General features: G+C 37.3%; 1 protein-coding gene and 1 pseudogene across 6 annotated transcripts in view; one reads left to right on the top strand and one right to left on the bottom strand.

Moving 5' to 3' along the window:
• The window catches only part of RAPGEF6 (Rap guanine nucleotide exchange factor 6), a 228,779-nt gene that overhangs the window by 179,456 nt on the left and 33,337 nt on the right, over nucleotides 1-15,986 (bottom strand). For 4 of the 6 annotated variants that reach the window (XM_003586275.6, XM_002688965.7, XM_024995048.2 and 1 more), the window contains exons 2-4: nucleotides 12,852-12,922; nucleotides 11,826-11,882; nucleotides 6,327-6,410 (exon numbers count right to left, since the gene is read on the bottom strand). In XM_003586275.6, the coding sequence (XP_003586323.2) occupies nucleotides 6,327-6,410; nucleotides 11,826-11,882; nucleotides 12,852-12,922 (212 nt within the window). Of the gene's footprint in view, nucleotides 1-6,326; nucleotides 6,411-11,825; nucleotides 11,883-12,851; nucleotides 12,923-15,986 lie in introns of those variants that run through there. The other 2 variants (XM_015472120.3, XM_024995044.2) reach the window with 2 other exon arrangements.
• LOC101909144 (nucleophosmin-like) lies at nucleotides 13,048-13,906 on the top strand (annotated as a pseudogene).

The following is a 15,986-nucleotide window of genomic DNA, read 5'->3' as shown; positions in this document are numbered from 1 at the left end:
TTTCTTTTGAGGGATTCCTACCCGCAGTAGTAGATATAATGGTCATCTGAGTTAAATTCACCCATTCCAGTCCATTTCAGTTCGCTGATTCCTAGAATGTCGACATTCACTCTTGCCATCTCTTGTTTGACCTGGCCACTGAACCGAAAGGCAGAAAAGGGGTTTATTCTACTGGCCTGAGTGATTGATTACAATCACCAAGGAGGAACTGAGTTGCTGCATAAAATGGAGGCCAGCAGAACTACATCTATAGCCCAAGAGGTTCTTTTGGGCTCTGTACAGTGCTTTCAAGTCCACTATTAAAGTTAATGGAAAACTAACAGCAACCCCAAGTGGCCGGGGTGGGGGCGGTGGGCAGGGAAGAACCAAACATAGGATAATTAAGGACCCTTAAGAAATGAAGGTTTTGTGCCCATCATCAGGTAAAGAACCCAGAACAGCTGAAATTCTGGTTGAAGGCACAAGTACTGAATGGGTGGTAAAAAGAGGAAGCAAGATCAACTACAGATTTGTGACCAATGATAGAAACAGGACTGTATGTTGTATACATGGTCCGGAGTTGTATAAACGTTAACTATTTTCTTCTTTCCTCTCTTTCCCATATCTATTTTATATATAAGTTGTTGGAAGTGAACTTTATAAGGTAGTCTGGAGTTAACAGTCAGAGGCACTGTGATGAAAAGTATAACTAATACAGCAAGCACTGACAACTGGGACCGTGCATCCCCTTGTTTCAGGGAGATGGTAAGAACTTCTTTACTTATATAAAGGATAGCTGTATCTTGTTAAATGAAAAAAGAATTGGATAGAAGCTCAAATGTGTTCAGAAGCATTCATATGAAAACTAAGTAACCAAGGGAGTGGACTGTACCAGGGGTCCCCAACCTCTGGCATCTAATGCCTGATGATTTGAGGTGGAGCTGATGTAATAACAGAAACAAGTGCACAATAAATGTAATATGCTTGAATCATCCTGACACTGCCTTCTCCACTCTTGTCTATGGAAAAACTATCTTGCACAAAATCTGTCCCTGGTGCTAACAAGGTTGGAAAGCACGGCACTGTACCATGTATTTACTGCCTCTCAAGTTCAAATGTATTTGCTCTCAGTTTCAAATTTACTTTATAATAAAGGATCTGGATTTAATCAAGATTCTCCTTTGGCTGGCTGTTAATGTCAAAGCTTTGTCAGTAAAGGAGGCTAGTACAAGGAAACGGCAGATACTTTCCTACTGCTTGGCAGGATAGGTGTGTGTAAGGCAAAGGGAGGTCCTATCTCCAGCCTCAGGACCCATCTGCACCCTGAGTGGGCTAGGGGTTGGGAAGGACTATACTGTTTACCAGTCCTCGTCAGACTTTCTCTCCCTGACCGCCTTGACCCAGTAACCATGGACACCTCTGGCCCAGAGCAACCAAGTGAACTTTGTCATTAGCCACTGGGCTACAAGCAACATATTCACCAACAAAAGTTCTGAATTTCAGTTTTGGGGAGAAAGTTCCCCTTTCAAGTTTATTCCTTCCTTGGGTAACCTTAGCACCTTTATCCTTCTTAGTACCTAATTTCTTGAAAATTAATAATTCTTTAAAGGGTCCCTGTTCAAATTACCATGTGGTTTCTGTCTATTCATTGATAAAGGAGTAACGGATACCTTAATATCTAAAGAAATAGTTTATATTTTTATAAACAATACTATTATTCCTCTTATATTAAGTACTGCTATATTCTATTGACTATCATAATGATGACATCTCAATGCCATTATGATATTTGCAGAAGCCAAAAATTATTTGATGTTTAATATATGCTAAATCATCTAAATCATAAGATGGCAGAGTAGAAGGTCGTGTGCTCATCTTCTCCTGCAAGAACCTCAAAATTGCAACTGGCTGCTGAACAACCATCAACAGGAGAAAAAGAACTGCAAAAATGTAAAATGGTTGTCTCAGGAGGCCTTACAAATAGCTGAGAAAAGCAGAGAAGAAAAGGGCAAAAGAGAAAAGGAAAGATATACCCATTTGAACGGAGAGCTCCAAAGAATACCAACGAGAGATAAGAAAGCCTTCCTCAGAGATCAGAGCAAAGAAATAGAGAAAAACAATAGAATGGGAAAGACTAGAGATCTCTTCAAGAAGAGTAGAGATACCAAGGGAACACTTCATGCAAAAATGGGCACAATAAAGGATAAACAGTATGGACCTAACAAAAGCAGAAGATATTAAGAAGAGGTGGCAAGAATACACAGAAGAACTGTACAAAAAAGATCTTAATGACCCAGGTAACCATGATGGTGTGATCATTCACCTAGAGCCAGACATCCTAGAATGAAAAGTCAAGTGGGCCTTAGGAAGCATCACTACGAACAAAGCTAGTGGAGGGGATGGGATTCCAGTTGAGCTATTTCAAATCCTCAAAGATGATACTGTGAAAGAGCTGCACTCATATGCCAGCAAATCTGGAAAACTCAGCAGGGGCCACAGGACTGGAAAAGGTCAGTTTTCATTCCAATCCCAAACAAAGGCAATGCCAAAGAATGCTCAAACTACTGCACAGTTGCACTCATCTCACACGCTAGTAAAGTAATGCTCAAAATTCTCCAAGCCAGGCTTCAGCAATATGTGAACCGTGAACTTCCTGATGTTCAAGCTGGATTTAGAAAAGGCAGAGGAACCAGAGGTCAAATTGCCAACATCTGTCAGATCATAGAAAAAGCAAGAGAGTTCCAGAAAAACATCTACTTCTGCTTTACTGACTATACCAAAGCCTTTGACTGTGTGGATCAAAACGAACTGTGGAAAATTCTTAAAGAGGTGGGAATACCAAACCACCTTACCTGCTTCCTGAGATATGTGTATGTAGGTCAAGAAGCAACAGTTAGAATCGGATATGGAATAAACTGGTTCCAACTTGGGAAAGGAGAACATCAAGGCTGTATATTGTCACCCTGCTTGTTTAACTTGTATGCATCATGAGTAATGCTGGGCTGGATGAAGCATAAGCTGTAATCAAGATTGCCAGGAGAAATATCAATAACCTCAGATATGCATATGACTCTACCCTTATGGTAGAAAGCAAAGAGGAACTAGAGAGCCTCTTGATGAAAGTGAAAGGGGAGAGTGAAAAAGCTGGCTTAAAACTCAACATTCAAAAAACTAAGATCATGGCATCCAGTCCCATCACTTCATGGCAAATAGATGGGGAAACAGTGGAAACAGTGACAGACTTTATTTTGGGGGGCTCCAGAATCACTGCAGATGGTGACTGCAGCCATGAAATTAAAAGATGCTTGCTCCTTGGAAGAAAAGCTATGACAAACTTAGACAGCATATTAGAAAGCAAAAACATTACTTTGCCAACAAAGGTCCACCTAATCAAAGCTATGGTTTTACCAAGAGTCATGCATGGATGTGAGAGTTGGACCTAAAGAAAGCTGAGTGCCAAAAAATTGATGCTTTTGAACTGTTGTGTTGGAGAAGACTCGTGAGAGTCCCTTGGACTGCAAGGAGATCAAACCAATCAATCCTAAAGGAAATCACTCCTGAATATTCATTGGAAGGACTGAGGTTGAAGCCCCAATACCTGGGCCACATGATGGGTAGAATTGACTCATTAGAAAAGATCCTGATGCTGGGAGATTGAAGGCAGGAGGAGAAGGGGATGACAGAGGATGAGATGGTTGGATGGCATCACCAACTCAATGGACATGAGGCTGAGCAAGCTCCAGGAGCTGGTGATGGACAGGGAAGCTGGCATGCTGCAGTCCATGGGGTTGCAAAGAGCTGGACACGACTGAGCAACTGAACTGATATGCTAAATATTAATCTAGGTATTTTATTTGTATTGACTCATTTAATCCTAACAATCACCCTCCGATAAACTCTCAAACAAGCATCTCTCAAACACAAAATATAAATCTAACAGGAACTGTTCTCTAAATGACAATTAAATACACTTCTATAATCATCTTTGCTGTGAAGTTCATGATGATTACATTAAAGCATACCATGACTTTGTTTTAAAAATCTCTTATTACTGGGAGTTCCCTGGTGGTTCCATGATTAGGACTCGGTGCTTTCGTTGCCATGGGCCCAAGCTCAATACCTGGTCAGGGAACTAATATCCCACGGGGCAAGTGGTACAGCCAAAAAAAAAAAAAAATCAAACAAAAAAACAAAACACCAACAAGAAAGAAAACCTCATACTATCCATTATTTAAAACAAACTCCAATGTCTTGATTACAAACTAACAGTCAATCATTATGGCTGATTAATGGCTTCATAAAGTGATTACAACAAATTCTTAACCACTCATTAACAGCAGAAAAGAGTGATAAAATATTCAAAAGAACAGTACTAATAATCCTAAAATAGAACTGTAATCCACATCAACCAAGCTTATTCTGTTTCATGAACTAATTCACTCACTACAAAGCACTCAAGTGTCTTTCAGAACATAGGGGAAAGGAACAACAGCCAAAAGGGTTAAAGAAGCAAGAATTATTATGTATTTTATTTGTAAAAACAGTCAACAATATGTTTTATACTACTAGTCAAGAAGTACACATTTCATTTAACCAAATATTGATGATAAAGTTTCAAGACTAAAGACACAGCTTTAAAAATGGCCTCAGAACTGAGATGTTCCATACTATCTATCAAACAGAATGTACCTTGATACTTAAAATATTTTTAAAACTAAATTAATTGAGCTGCAATTAGAAGTCCTACCTTAAAAGCCTAAAAATCTCTTTTCAACATTACTAGGGAAAAGTCACCCAAAGGTTGTATTTTTATGTTACCAAATTATAATTTCAGGCCCCCAAATCTTAACTATTACTAACAGACCACATTATCTAAGAATATTATATCTAATCATCTTGCCAACCACTCTTCTTTTACCTAATAATTCTGATGGTGATAATTAAAAATTACTTATAAAAGCCAGGCACTGTTCTAAGAGCTATATAAACTCACTTATTTCCCAAAACTGGCTTATGAAATACATCCTATTATTGTTCCTATTTTAGAAGTGAGGAAACTGAGCCACAGAACGATTAAGTAATTAACCCAAAAAACAGTAAAGCAAAGAGATGAACTCAAGCAGTCTAGCTCTAAAATATCAACTTGTACAAACTTCCATTGAGAAGTATGAGTCATAGCTTGCTATAACCTCATAACAAACGTAAGTGGGTACTATTAGTATCCTCATTTTCACAGGAAAACTAAAATTTGTCCAGACTCAAACAGCTAATAAGTGACAGAATCAGGATACTAGCCAAATTCCCGTTAGTCTAAAAGCTGATTTCTTAACTATAAAGGTATATTGCCTCCCTATAACTAAGAGCAATGAATCCATGAAACATCAGATAAATGATATCAAATCTCAAATAATACAATAACATGTCATGGGATAAACTAAAGATTACACCCCAGACGCAGGTGAAAGAGGAGAGTCAAGGAGCTGGCTTAAAATTCAACACTCACAAAACTAAGATAATGGCAACTGGTGCCATCACATCATGGAACATAGATGGGGAAACAATGGAAGCAATGACAGACTTTCTTTTCTTGGGCTCCAAAATCACTGCAGATGGTGACTGCAGCCATGAAATTAAAAGATGCTTGCTCCCTGGAAGAAAAGCGATGACAAACCTAGACGGCATATTAAAAAGCAGAGACATTACTTTGCCAACAAAGGTCCGTCTAGTCAAAGCTATGGTTTTTCCAGTAGTCACGTATGGATGTGAGAGTCAGACCATAAAGAAGGCTGAGTGCTGAAGAATTGATGCTTTTGAACTGTGGTGTTGGAGGAAACTCTTGAGAGTCCCGTTGACAGCAAAGAAATCAAACCAATCTGATAGGGAATCAATCCTAAATATTCATTGGAAGGACTGAGGCTGAAGCTCCAATACTTTGGCCACCTGATGCAAAGAGCCAACTCATTAGAAAAGACCCTGATGCTGGGAAAGATTGAAGGCAGGAGGAGAACAGGTGAGATGGTGTATGGCATCCTTGACTCAATGGACATGAATTTGAGCAAGCTCCGGGAGGGAGATGGTGAAGGACAGGGAAGCTGGCATGCTGCAGTCCATGGGGTCACAAAGAGTCAGACACGACTGAGCCACTGAACAACAACATACTCCCGAAATATGAAATATCAGTTGATTCTTGCCAAGTACTTCACGTAGTACCAAAAAGCAAAGACATCTATAAAATGTATCATCTACTAAGAGAAAATACATATTCTACATAAAATAGTTTAACATAAGAAATAAAACAGTCGTAAACTTTGCCTATCAAATATACTAAGCAGCCAATGTAAACATACCTGCAAGGAGGCAAAACCATGGAGTCTTTCATAAGCACAGATCCAGAAAGCAGGATATACCAACATCTGGCAATAGTTTCTGAACTGTTTAAGTGAATAAATAGATGAGTAAATAAATATACATATTCACATGTATATATGAATTCAATACAAAATACAAAACATGAAAAAAATTCAAGTATTATTATAAGTAGTTAAAAATTAACAGTCCTTGGAAATTTCACTTGTTGCCAAAGGTTTCATATAGACCGTGTTCACATCTTACATAATAACTATCCTAAGATACAGGTTTCAGAAATATTTTTTTTGGTTCTTCATTATTAACTTGTATCAGTAACTTCCTATTCCTCATTTTTGTGTATGATCACCACATTTGATGAAGATCAACTCAAATATTGTACTAGATGTACATATTAAAAAGTTATATTTCTGATAAGTTTAACGTATATTAAGGACAGTATTGTTTGGAATTCACATTTATCAATGTTCCATCTTCATGTTCAACTATAATATGGGTCATAATGATCTACTTCTTTCACTTAAATTCTATTCTGACATGAAAAAATAAAATGTCTACCCAACCTTTCATTTTATGTGTTTTTGAAGGATAAAAAATATCAGATAACTTGAGTCCATCATCAGTTTTAGTTCAGTTAAATCACCAATGGAAACCCAGAATACCATTAGGTGTTAAGTTTATAATCTAATCATTTTGTCTTTCATATATTTTTAATTTACCATACCTGCAACTTCAATTAATTCCAATATGTAGACAATTCTAATTTTATATAAAAGAAACATTCCCTCTGAGCTGGAGAACTGTATATCTATCTAGCTATTGATATGTAAACTTGCATATATAACACACAACTCAACCTCAACATGTTCAAAATCTACCTATCATTTCCCTCAAGCTTGATTTTTTTCTAGGGTTCTCTGTTCTCAGTGAATAATACCATCTATCGTCTAGAAATCTAAGTGTCCAAACCATTCTACACAACACCCAGGGTGAGCTTTCCAGGTAAATCCTATTGCTTACCATGAGAAGGAAAAATTATCATCAACTTTCCAGAAGATATTTTAAAGTTCTTAATATCCCTCCCCTCTGTCTTCACTGAGGGAAAATACAAATGGCTGAAAATCTCCTACTTAAAGTTCCTTGTTTGGAAATTCCTTCTAATTCTTTTGAAATATGACTTTCATACAATCAAAAAGGAATTAAAATCAATAAAAGAAAAATTTGCCCAAAATCAACACAGAAGAAAGTTACGTTTAAATGCTACCACAAGTCTCCAATTTTTATCTCTTTACTGAAACAGTCACAGAGTTGTCAGTAAATTCTACTATAAATACAGGAAAACTCCTGATGTTCACTCCTAACACCAAGAGAGCCACGCCAGCTCGTCAATCAGAAAACGTTCAGACCTTGCAGAGAACCCCATCCTTCGAGCACAGTTTGGCAATGTATCTGATGAGTAAACATAAGGAAAGTGAAAGTTCTTTAACATGGGTCCACCTATCTCCTTTCTTTTTGCAAGTCAATAAATTTAAGAATAACCTAGCCTGGAGAAGAGTGCCACACATAATCTTGTCAGATCTTACTCCTGCAAAGGCTTCACACTGCTCCTAAAATAAAGAACAAAAACTATTAAAGTGGCCTCTACCTACCTCTCTCTAGATCTCGCTTTCCCCATTTCCTCCTCTCTGCTGGTGGCACTGAGCATAGTGGTTTATTTTCACTTTTTCTATCATGCTGCTTCCCAGTTAAGGTCAACTATATGCATTCTTTTCTCTGCTTCCACTAATCTCTGAATTTAAACTCTTTAATTTACACATTCATTTTTCTAAAAATTATTTGGTTTATGATTAGCCAGATATAGATTTGGATAATTCTTAATATTAATTTTAAACAGTTTAACTGAAGTATAATCTACAAACCATAAATTTACCACTTTAAGTATATGATTCAATGCTTTTTACGAAGTTGCAAAGGACTGTGCAAACATCATCAAAGGGAGACCCCTCGTGCCTTGTTTGCAGTCTATCCCTGCCCCAGGTAAACAATAATCTGCTCAGTCTCTACAGATTTCTATTTTGGACAGTTCATGTAAATAGAGTCATGTAATATGTGATGCTTCTAACTTACATCTTCCATTTAGCATAATTTGTCTGAGGTTTGTCTATGTTGTAGTATTTAGCATCACTTTATTCCCTTTTACTGACAAATGGTATTCCACTCACCAGATGCAGAGCATTTTATCTACCCATTCACTGGACAATTTCCAGTTTTAGGCTACTATGTATATTGCTACTAAGAAAGAACATCTGTGTACAGTCTCTGTATGCACATTTCCATATTTCCTTAGTAAATATATAAAAGTGGAATTACTGGGTTACATGGTAATATTTTAAGAAACTGCCAAACCATTTCCTAAAGTGGCTTTGTTGACACCTGGGATTGTCATATACCTGTACCACAAATATATGACAATCCCAGGTGTCAAAAAATCCTAATCAACACTTGTTATTGTCTACCTTTTTGACTATAGCTATTTTTCAAAATTTGTTTTTAATTGAAGTAACATTGGTTTATAGCACCGTGTTTCTATTTCTGTATATCCTATAGCATGCTCACCATCACAAGTTTACTTTCCACCCATTACCATACAGGTGATCCCCTTTACTCATTTTGAACCCCTGAAACTGTAGCTATTCTACTGGGTTTAAAGTAGTACCTCAGATTAACTTTCTGTATGTAAATACTCTGTACCATTTATTGAAAAAACTATGCTTTCCCAACTGAAATGGTTTAGTACCTTGAACAAAAATAAACCATTCACTGGTGGTTCCTTTTTAATACTCAGTTGTGTTATACCCACATTGTGTGCATATAGCTTAGCTACGTAGCTAGAGGTCCATTTTAAAAAAAAGCAGAGACTATTTATAAATATAGGAGTTTATTTCTGGGCTCTCAATTCTGTTCCATTTATCTATAAATCTATACTTTTCCTTGATAGCTCTTATGTATGTGTAGCTATCTTAATGAACTTTTTCTCCTCCATTACATGTTAAACTCATAAGGACAAATCTCAAGTCTTTTCACCATTCTATACCAGCCTAAGCATAATAAGAACAAACATTTACTAATAAGTTAATGAACCAACAACTGAACAAATAAAGCTATAAAAATCCCTATGAATCCAGAAAATACTTAGAAATAATGATAAATGCAATGTGCAATGAAACACTATAGTCAGTATCAGAAAAGGCAGAGGAACCAGATTTGCTAGACCACAGAGAAAGCAATGGAATTCCAGAAAAACATCTATTTCTACTTAATTGACTATCCTAAAGGCTTTGACTGTGTGGGTCACAACAAACTGTGGGAAATTGTTAAAAAGATGGGAGTACCAGACCATTTTACTTGTCTCCTGAGAAACGTGTATGCAGGTTAAGAAGCAACAGTTAGAACTGGACATGGAACAAAGGATTGGTTCAAAACTGGAAAAAGAGTATGAGAAGGCCATATATTGTTACTCTGCTTATTTAACTTATATGCAGAGTACATCATGGGAAATGACAGGCTGGAGGAATCACAAACTAGAATCAAGACTGTCACAAGCTGGAATCAAGAGCCAGGAGACATATCAACCACCTCAGATATACAGATGATACCACTTTAATGTCAGAAAGTGAAGAAGAACTAAAGAGCCTATTGATGAGAGTGAAAAGAGAGAGTTAAAAAGCTGCCTTAAAACTCAACATTCAAAAAACTAAGACAATGGCATTCAGTCCCATCACTTCATGGCAAACAGAAGAGCAAAAGTGAAAGCAGTGACAGACTTTATTTTCTTGGGCTCCAAGATCACTGCAGACCATGACTACAGCCACGAAATTAAAAGATCCTTGCTCCTTCTAAGGAAAGCCATGACAAACCTAGACAGCATATTAAAAAGCAGAGACATCCCTTTGCTGACAAAGGTCCATATAGTCAAAGATGATTTTTCCAGTAGTCATATATGGATGTGAAACCTGGACCATAAACAAGGCTGAGCAGTGAAGAATTGATGCTTTTGACTCGGTAGTGCTGGACAAGACTCTTGAGAGTCCCTTGGACTGCAAGGAGATCAAACCAATCAATCCTAAAAGAAATCAACCCTCAATATTCACTGGATGGACTTACGATAAAGTTCCAATACTTTGGCCACCTGATGTGAACACCCAACTCATTGGGAAAGACCCAGATGCTATGCTAGGAAAGACCGAAGGCGTAGAAAAAAAAGAGAAGGGCGTGGAATTACATGAGGTGGTTAGATAGCATTATTAACTCAATGGACATGAATCTGAACTAACTCCAGAAGACAGTGGGGGACAGAGGAGCCCAGCGTGCTGCAGGCAATGGGGTTGCAAAGAGTCAGATATGACTTAGCGACTGAACAACAACAACAAATCAGCTGCACACCTAAAATAAAAGAGGTCCCTGTTGCCAAAAACTATGAAAGAAAAACAGAGAAGAATTATCTTCATAATCTGAGGAAGCTAAAGATTTTGTGTTCTTAAATAGGACATGAGATGCACTAATCACAAGAGAAAAAAACAGAAAGAATCTCTTTTCTTCAAAAGACGCCATTAATAGAATAAAAAAAGCAAGCCACACAGTGGGAGAAGACATTTGCAACTTATGCACCCAACAAAGGACTTAGATATAGCATTCATAAAAATTTTATACAAATTGATAGAAGATAGCCCAATTAAAAAATGATCAAAAACATGAATCAAGATTTCAGAAAATAGCTATCCAAATAGACTATATGAATAGGAAAATCATTCATCATCACTAAGCAGGAAAACAAAAAATAAAATCATGATGAGATAACAAAATGAAATATATATTTTAGATTCTAATACTAGAATCTTCTAAATTTGAGCACATATATTTCCAATGCTTATTCCTAAGGAATATTCCCCAAAGTAATGAGTAAATAAGGGTACAAAAAGACATGAACAAAATATTCATAGAAACTTACTGTTTATGACAGGAAAAATACTGTAAACAACAGTATTTTTATTAGTAGTGGGAAAGATTTTTTCACATAATTGTATACTATAAAGCACTGAAAAAGAACAAATGCAAAAACATGGAAGAATCGACATCTGTGAGGTATATAAAGCCTGACCAAAAGGTTTTGTATGAATTTTTATATGAAATTCAGAGACAAAACTAATCTAAGGTGACAGCCATCAGAGCTGGACTATCTTTCCAAGATGGCTGACTGAGACCTCTGAAAAGCTAGTATGTTCTATATATTCACTGCAAAGTAGTTACACAGATGTATCTTGTTTATTAAACTTTACTGCACTTACTTCTTCCCTGAGCTCTATGTATATTTCACAGTTCAGGAATGTATTTCAATCTCTTCCACAGAAACTTTCAGAATCAAATGAATTTCCCTACTAACAGTCCAAAGTTTAAACATTGTTAATTAAGGAAATACTTACCAAAAAAGAACTTGATTGCCACTGTATCTCTCATAGCGTGCTCTTGCAGACATCAATCTAATGTATTTTTTAAAAAGTAAAAAATTTTTAAATTATCTTAAATTGTTTTAATAATTGTTAACAGCTACCACAACAGAAAGTTATCAGATCTACCACTGAGTTTTTCACTGGAGTTTAAAAATATAAACATCATACACATACAAATCGATTTAATAAATACAAATTTGCTTACATTTAAAAATACTCTATTACTAACACTCTAGTTTTCAATTTTCTTCTTTCTTCTTGATACACTTATTTGATATATACTAACATCTGAACAATGTTACACAGAAAACAGAAAATAATAAATCCAAAACAATCATATTTTAGCAATTTGGCCCATAGCCAGAAACTTAAAAGAACAGCCAGAAAAGTTATGGTTAAGCTGGCCATTGGAAAGAAAACACAGTTTAACCAAAATTTATGCAAAGTTACAACAGTTAGTACTTACAGCACTCAAAAGTGCCTTTACAAATATAATCACAATGATACAAGGTGGCAAGAGAGTGAACTCATTTTACAGAACAGAAAAATGAGGTTTGGAAAGTTCATGGGTACTGTCCATAGGAGCTTATACCCAATCAAGAGTCTTGCTCCTTCCACTTTAATATAATACCACATCATACCAAGTCCATCTTAAGCATTTTATATAATAAATATCAATACAAAATACAAAAAGAAAACAGTTCTGTTTTCTCTAGATAGCACAGATTGAGCACTGTACTTTGCTTTAAATATTCTCATTTAATCCTCAAAATGTTGTAACAAAGTTAATGTTGTTATCCCTATTTTATAGAAGACTAAACTACAGCTTAGATGTTAAGACTTGCTTAAGGTCCCATGGCTAAGAAAAACTGGAATGAGAGGGGCCAATTGCCATGCACAGCCTATAAAAAGCGAATGATTTGGCCCCTGCAACTATCTATCCGAACTCATTTGAATAAACCTCTTAGCACATGCTCTTAAACACAGCATCACACTTACCGAAGCTGATGTTCCCTGAGATTTGATAATATTTCCATTCCATGAAGATAAGAATAAATAGTATTTAAGTCCTGTAAAACAGAGAAGATTTTAGATTAGTAACTTTGAATACTTCTAAAAACATTTTCCCTGGTGTGATTCTGGCCTGTGCGGCTATTTTCCTCAACAATAGTTGTTTATTTCCGTCTGGCTTCTCTCCCATCTAAGTGCATGCCTCCAACCCACGGACATGAGCCCCTTGAGGCCCAGAACTCTCTCTTAGGTTGTGAACTAAAGGCTGACAAAGACTATCACTTTAAGGTGGATAATGATGAAAATGAGCACCAGTTATCTTTAAGAACGGTCAGTTTAGGGGCTGGTGCAAAGGATGACTGCACATTGCTGAAGAAGAGGCGATGAATCGTGAAGGCAGTCCAATTAAAGTAACACTGGCAACTGTGAAATGTCTGTATAGTCAAAGGTTTCCCTTGGGGGCTATGAAACACCACCACCTGTGGTCTTACAGTTGAAGTGTGGTTCAGGGCCTGTGTACATTAGTGGACAGCACTTAGTAGCTGTGGAGGAAGATGCAGAGTCAGAAGATGAAGAGGAGGAGGATGTGAAACTAAGTATATTTGGAAGGCGTTCTGCCCCTGGAAGTGGTAGCAAGGTTCCCCACAAAAAAGTAAAGTTTGCTGCAGATGAAGATGATGATGAAGATGGTGATCGTGACAAGTTTGATGAAGAAGCTGAAGAAAAAGCTTCAGTAAAGACATCTATATGAGATATTCCATCCAGAAAGGCACAAAAATTAAACCAGAATGGAAAGACTCAGAACTGTCAACACCAAGATTAAAAGGTCAAGAATCCATCAAAAAAAAAAGAGAAAAAAAAATTCCTAAAACATTGAAAAGACCTAGCTCTGTAGAAGACATTAAAGCAAAAATGAAAGCAAGTGAACAATCCTGGGCAGTACTGGTAAATTAAAGCCAAAGATGGGGAGAGAGGAAAAAGAAAGACAAATATAGTCTAAACTGAGTATCAACAACAATCCAGACTGAAGTCTTCTATTTTAATCTCAATCCCCTTTCCTGATTGGCCACCCAACCACACCCCCTTCCAAGCTTGATCTCCTAAAACTCTTCCGACTGCTGTGATTCAGTGAACCTTACATTTTGCTTTCTATTATTTGTGCAACGGCCTCAATTCTGACCATGTTTAATCACCTTTGTATTTCCCTCGCTGCTCAATAAATATTTACTCAAAAAATTAAAAATATAATAGAAAGAAAGAAAAGTGAAGTTGCTCAGTCATGTCTGACTCTTTGCAACCCCATGGACTGTAGCCTACCAGGCTCCTCCATCCATGGAATTTTCCAGTTAAGAGTACTGGAGTGGGATGCCATTTCCTCCCATTTCCTTCCCCAGGGGATCTTCCCAACGCAGGGATCGAACCCAGGTCTCCCACATTACAGGTAGACACTTTACCATCTGAGCCACCAGGGAAGCCGTGTGTGTGTGTGTGTGTGTGTGTGTGTGTGTGTGTGTGTGTAATGATATCCCACAATTCTGTAAGCTACAACTACTTATGACACAATTGTTACCATGGAAGAGTCACAAAAATCTCTGAACAACAGATGTGAAAAGGTTGAGAATTCCCTCAACTCATACAGGAACCCCTCCTCAGCATGGCTGACAAACAATGCCAGAAATCAAAAATTCATTATTTCATACCAAGATCTATTTCACTTCAAAACATATGTAATATTTCTTCTTTAGTGACCTTCAAACATTTGAAAAGTTATCCCATCATCTTAAATCTTTTTTTTTTTTTTTAACGTCCAGATAACAGAGTCTCAGTATTTGCAGGTTCCAGATCTTTAAGCATCCTAATTGATCTCCTCTGTGGAGATGACTCTGCTCGTTCTTACTCCTCTTAAAATATGGCTTTCTTAAAAAAAAAAAAAGTCTCTTTCAAACAGACTGAAGGGGCTTACCAGGTGGGGTAGTGGTAAAGTACCTGCCTGCCAATGCAGAAAATGCAGCAAATGCAAGAGATGTGGGTTCAATCCCAGGTGAGGAGGATCCCCTGGAATAGGAAATGGCACCCCACTCCAGTATTCTTGCCTGGAAAATCCCACGGATGGAGGAGCCTGGTGGGCCAGTCCATGGGGGTCACAAAGAGCTGGACACAACCAAGCACTCATGCACACACGACACAGTGTTCTTAGTGAAGTGTTAGTCGCTCAGTTATGTTCTTTCCCTCTCTGAAAGAACTGGGAAATGTGTCTCTAGCCCTTATTCTGATTATTAGATATTAATAAATCCAGGTTAATACAGAGGTATAGTATAACCTCTGCCAAGTGCAATGGCATAGCAAAAGGAAGATGTGGAAGCAGGGAATATTCCTGACAGAACACAGTATTTTACCACAGAACGCTAGTGCACAGTAATTACAAAGCAGCTTAAATTCCTTACCAAAAAAATGTACCTCCTCATTTTCTTACAAGGAGTAATGTCTTTATAGCAAGGCAGACTGCTCCCAAACACCACCCTCCCTCTTACTGATACGTAACTATCCAAGAATTATCAGATGACAAAGAAAAAGAAGACATGACAGCTTTTCTCCCAACTAAGAAAACACGCAACTAGGACAAGAAGAGTCCTAAGGGAAAGGCGATCACGTGTGAGTCCAGAGATCACAGCTGCCAGGTAACATGATGGAGTCCATGACCACACATATCGCTGTTAGATCCTTAGCAAAATAAGAGTGAAAAAGATTTTTAAGTATCTTTTTTTAAAAAGAGAGATGAACAGATTAAAAGAGCAAACTGTGACAAATTAGTCTACAGACCTAAATAAGGTCTATAAAATTCTATAAGACAGCAGATGGAACAGTGATATGATAAAAAGTACTTTCAAAGAGGGCTACAAATGACAAATCTTATCCCATATGCTCTTTTGCAACAAGACTTTGTCACTCCCTCATCAAAACGGACAGCTAGGCACCCTCCCCATGGATCTGAGTTTGGTCCTGTAATTTGTTCTGATCCAAAGAATGTGGCAGAAATGAGGTTGTGTAACTTCTAAGATTCAAACACCCTGAGACCACCAACATTGTGAGGAAGCCCAAAACAGCCTCACTGAGAGAAAAAGG

This window comes from Bos taurus, chromosome 7 (genome assembly GCF_002263795.3).
Source record: "Bos taurus isolate L1 Dominette 01449 registration number 42190680 breed Hereford chromosome 7, ARS-UCD2.0, whole genome shotgun sequence".
In the NCBI taxonomy this organism is placed as follows: Eukaryota; Metazoa; Chordata; class Mammalia; order Artiodactyla; family Bovidae; genus Bos; species Bos taurus.
The sequence above is the reverse complement of the archived record's forward strand: the minus strand, read 5'-3'. Positions and strand labels throughout refer to the sequence as shown.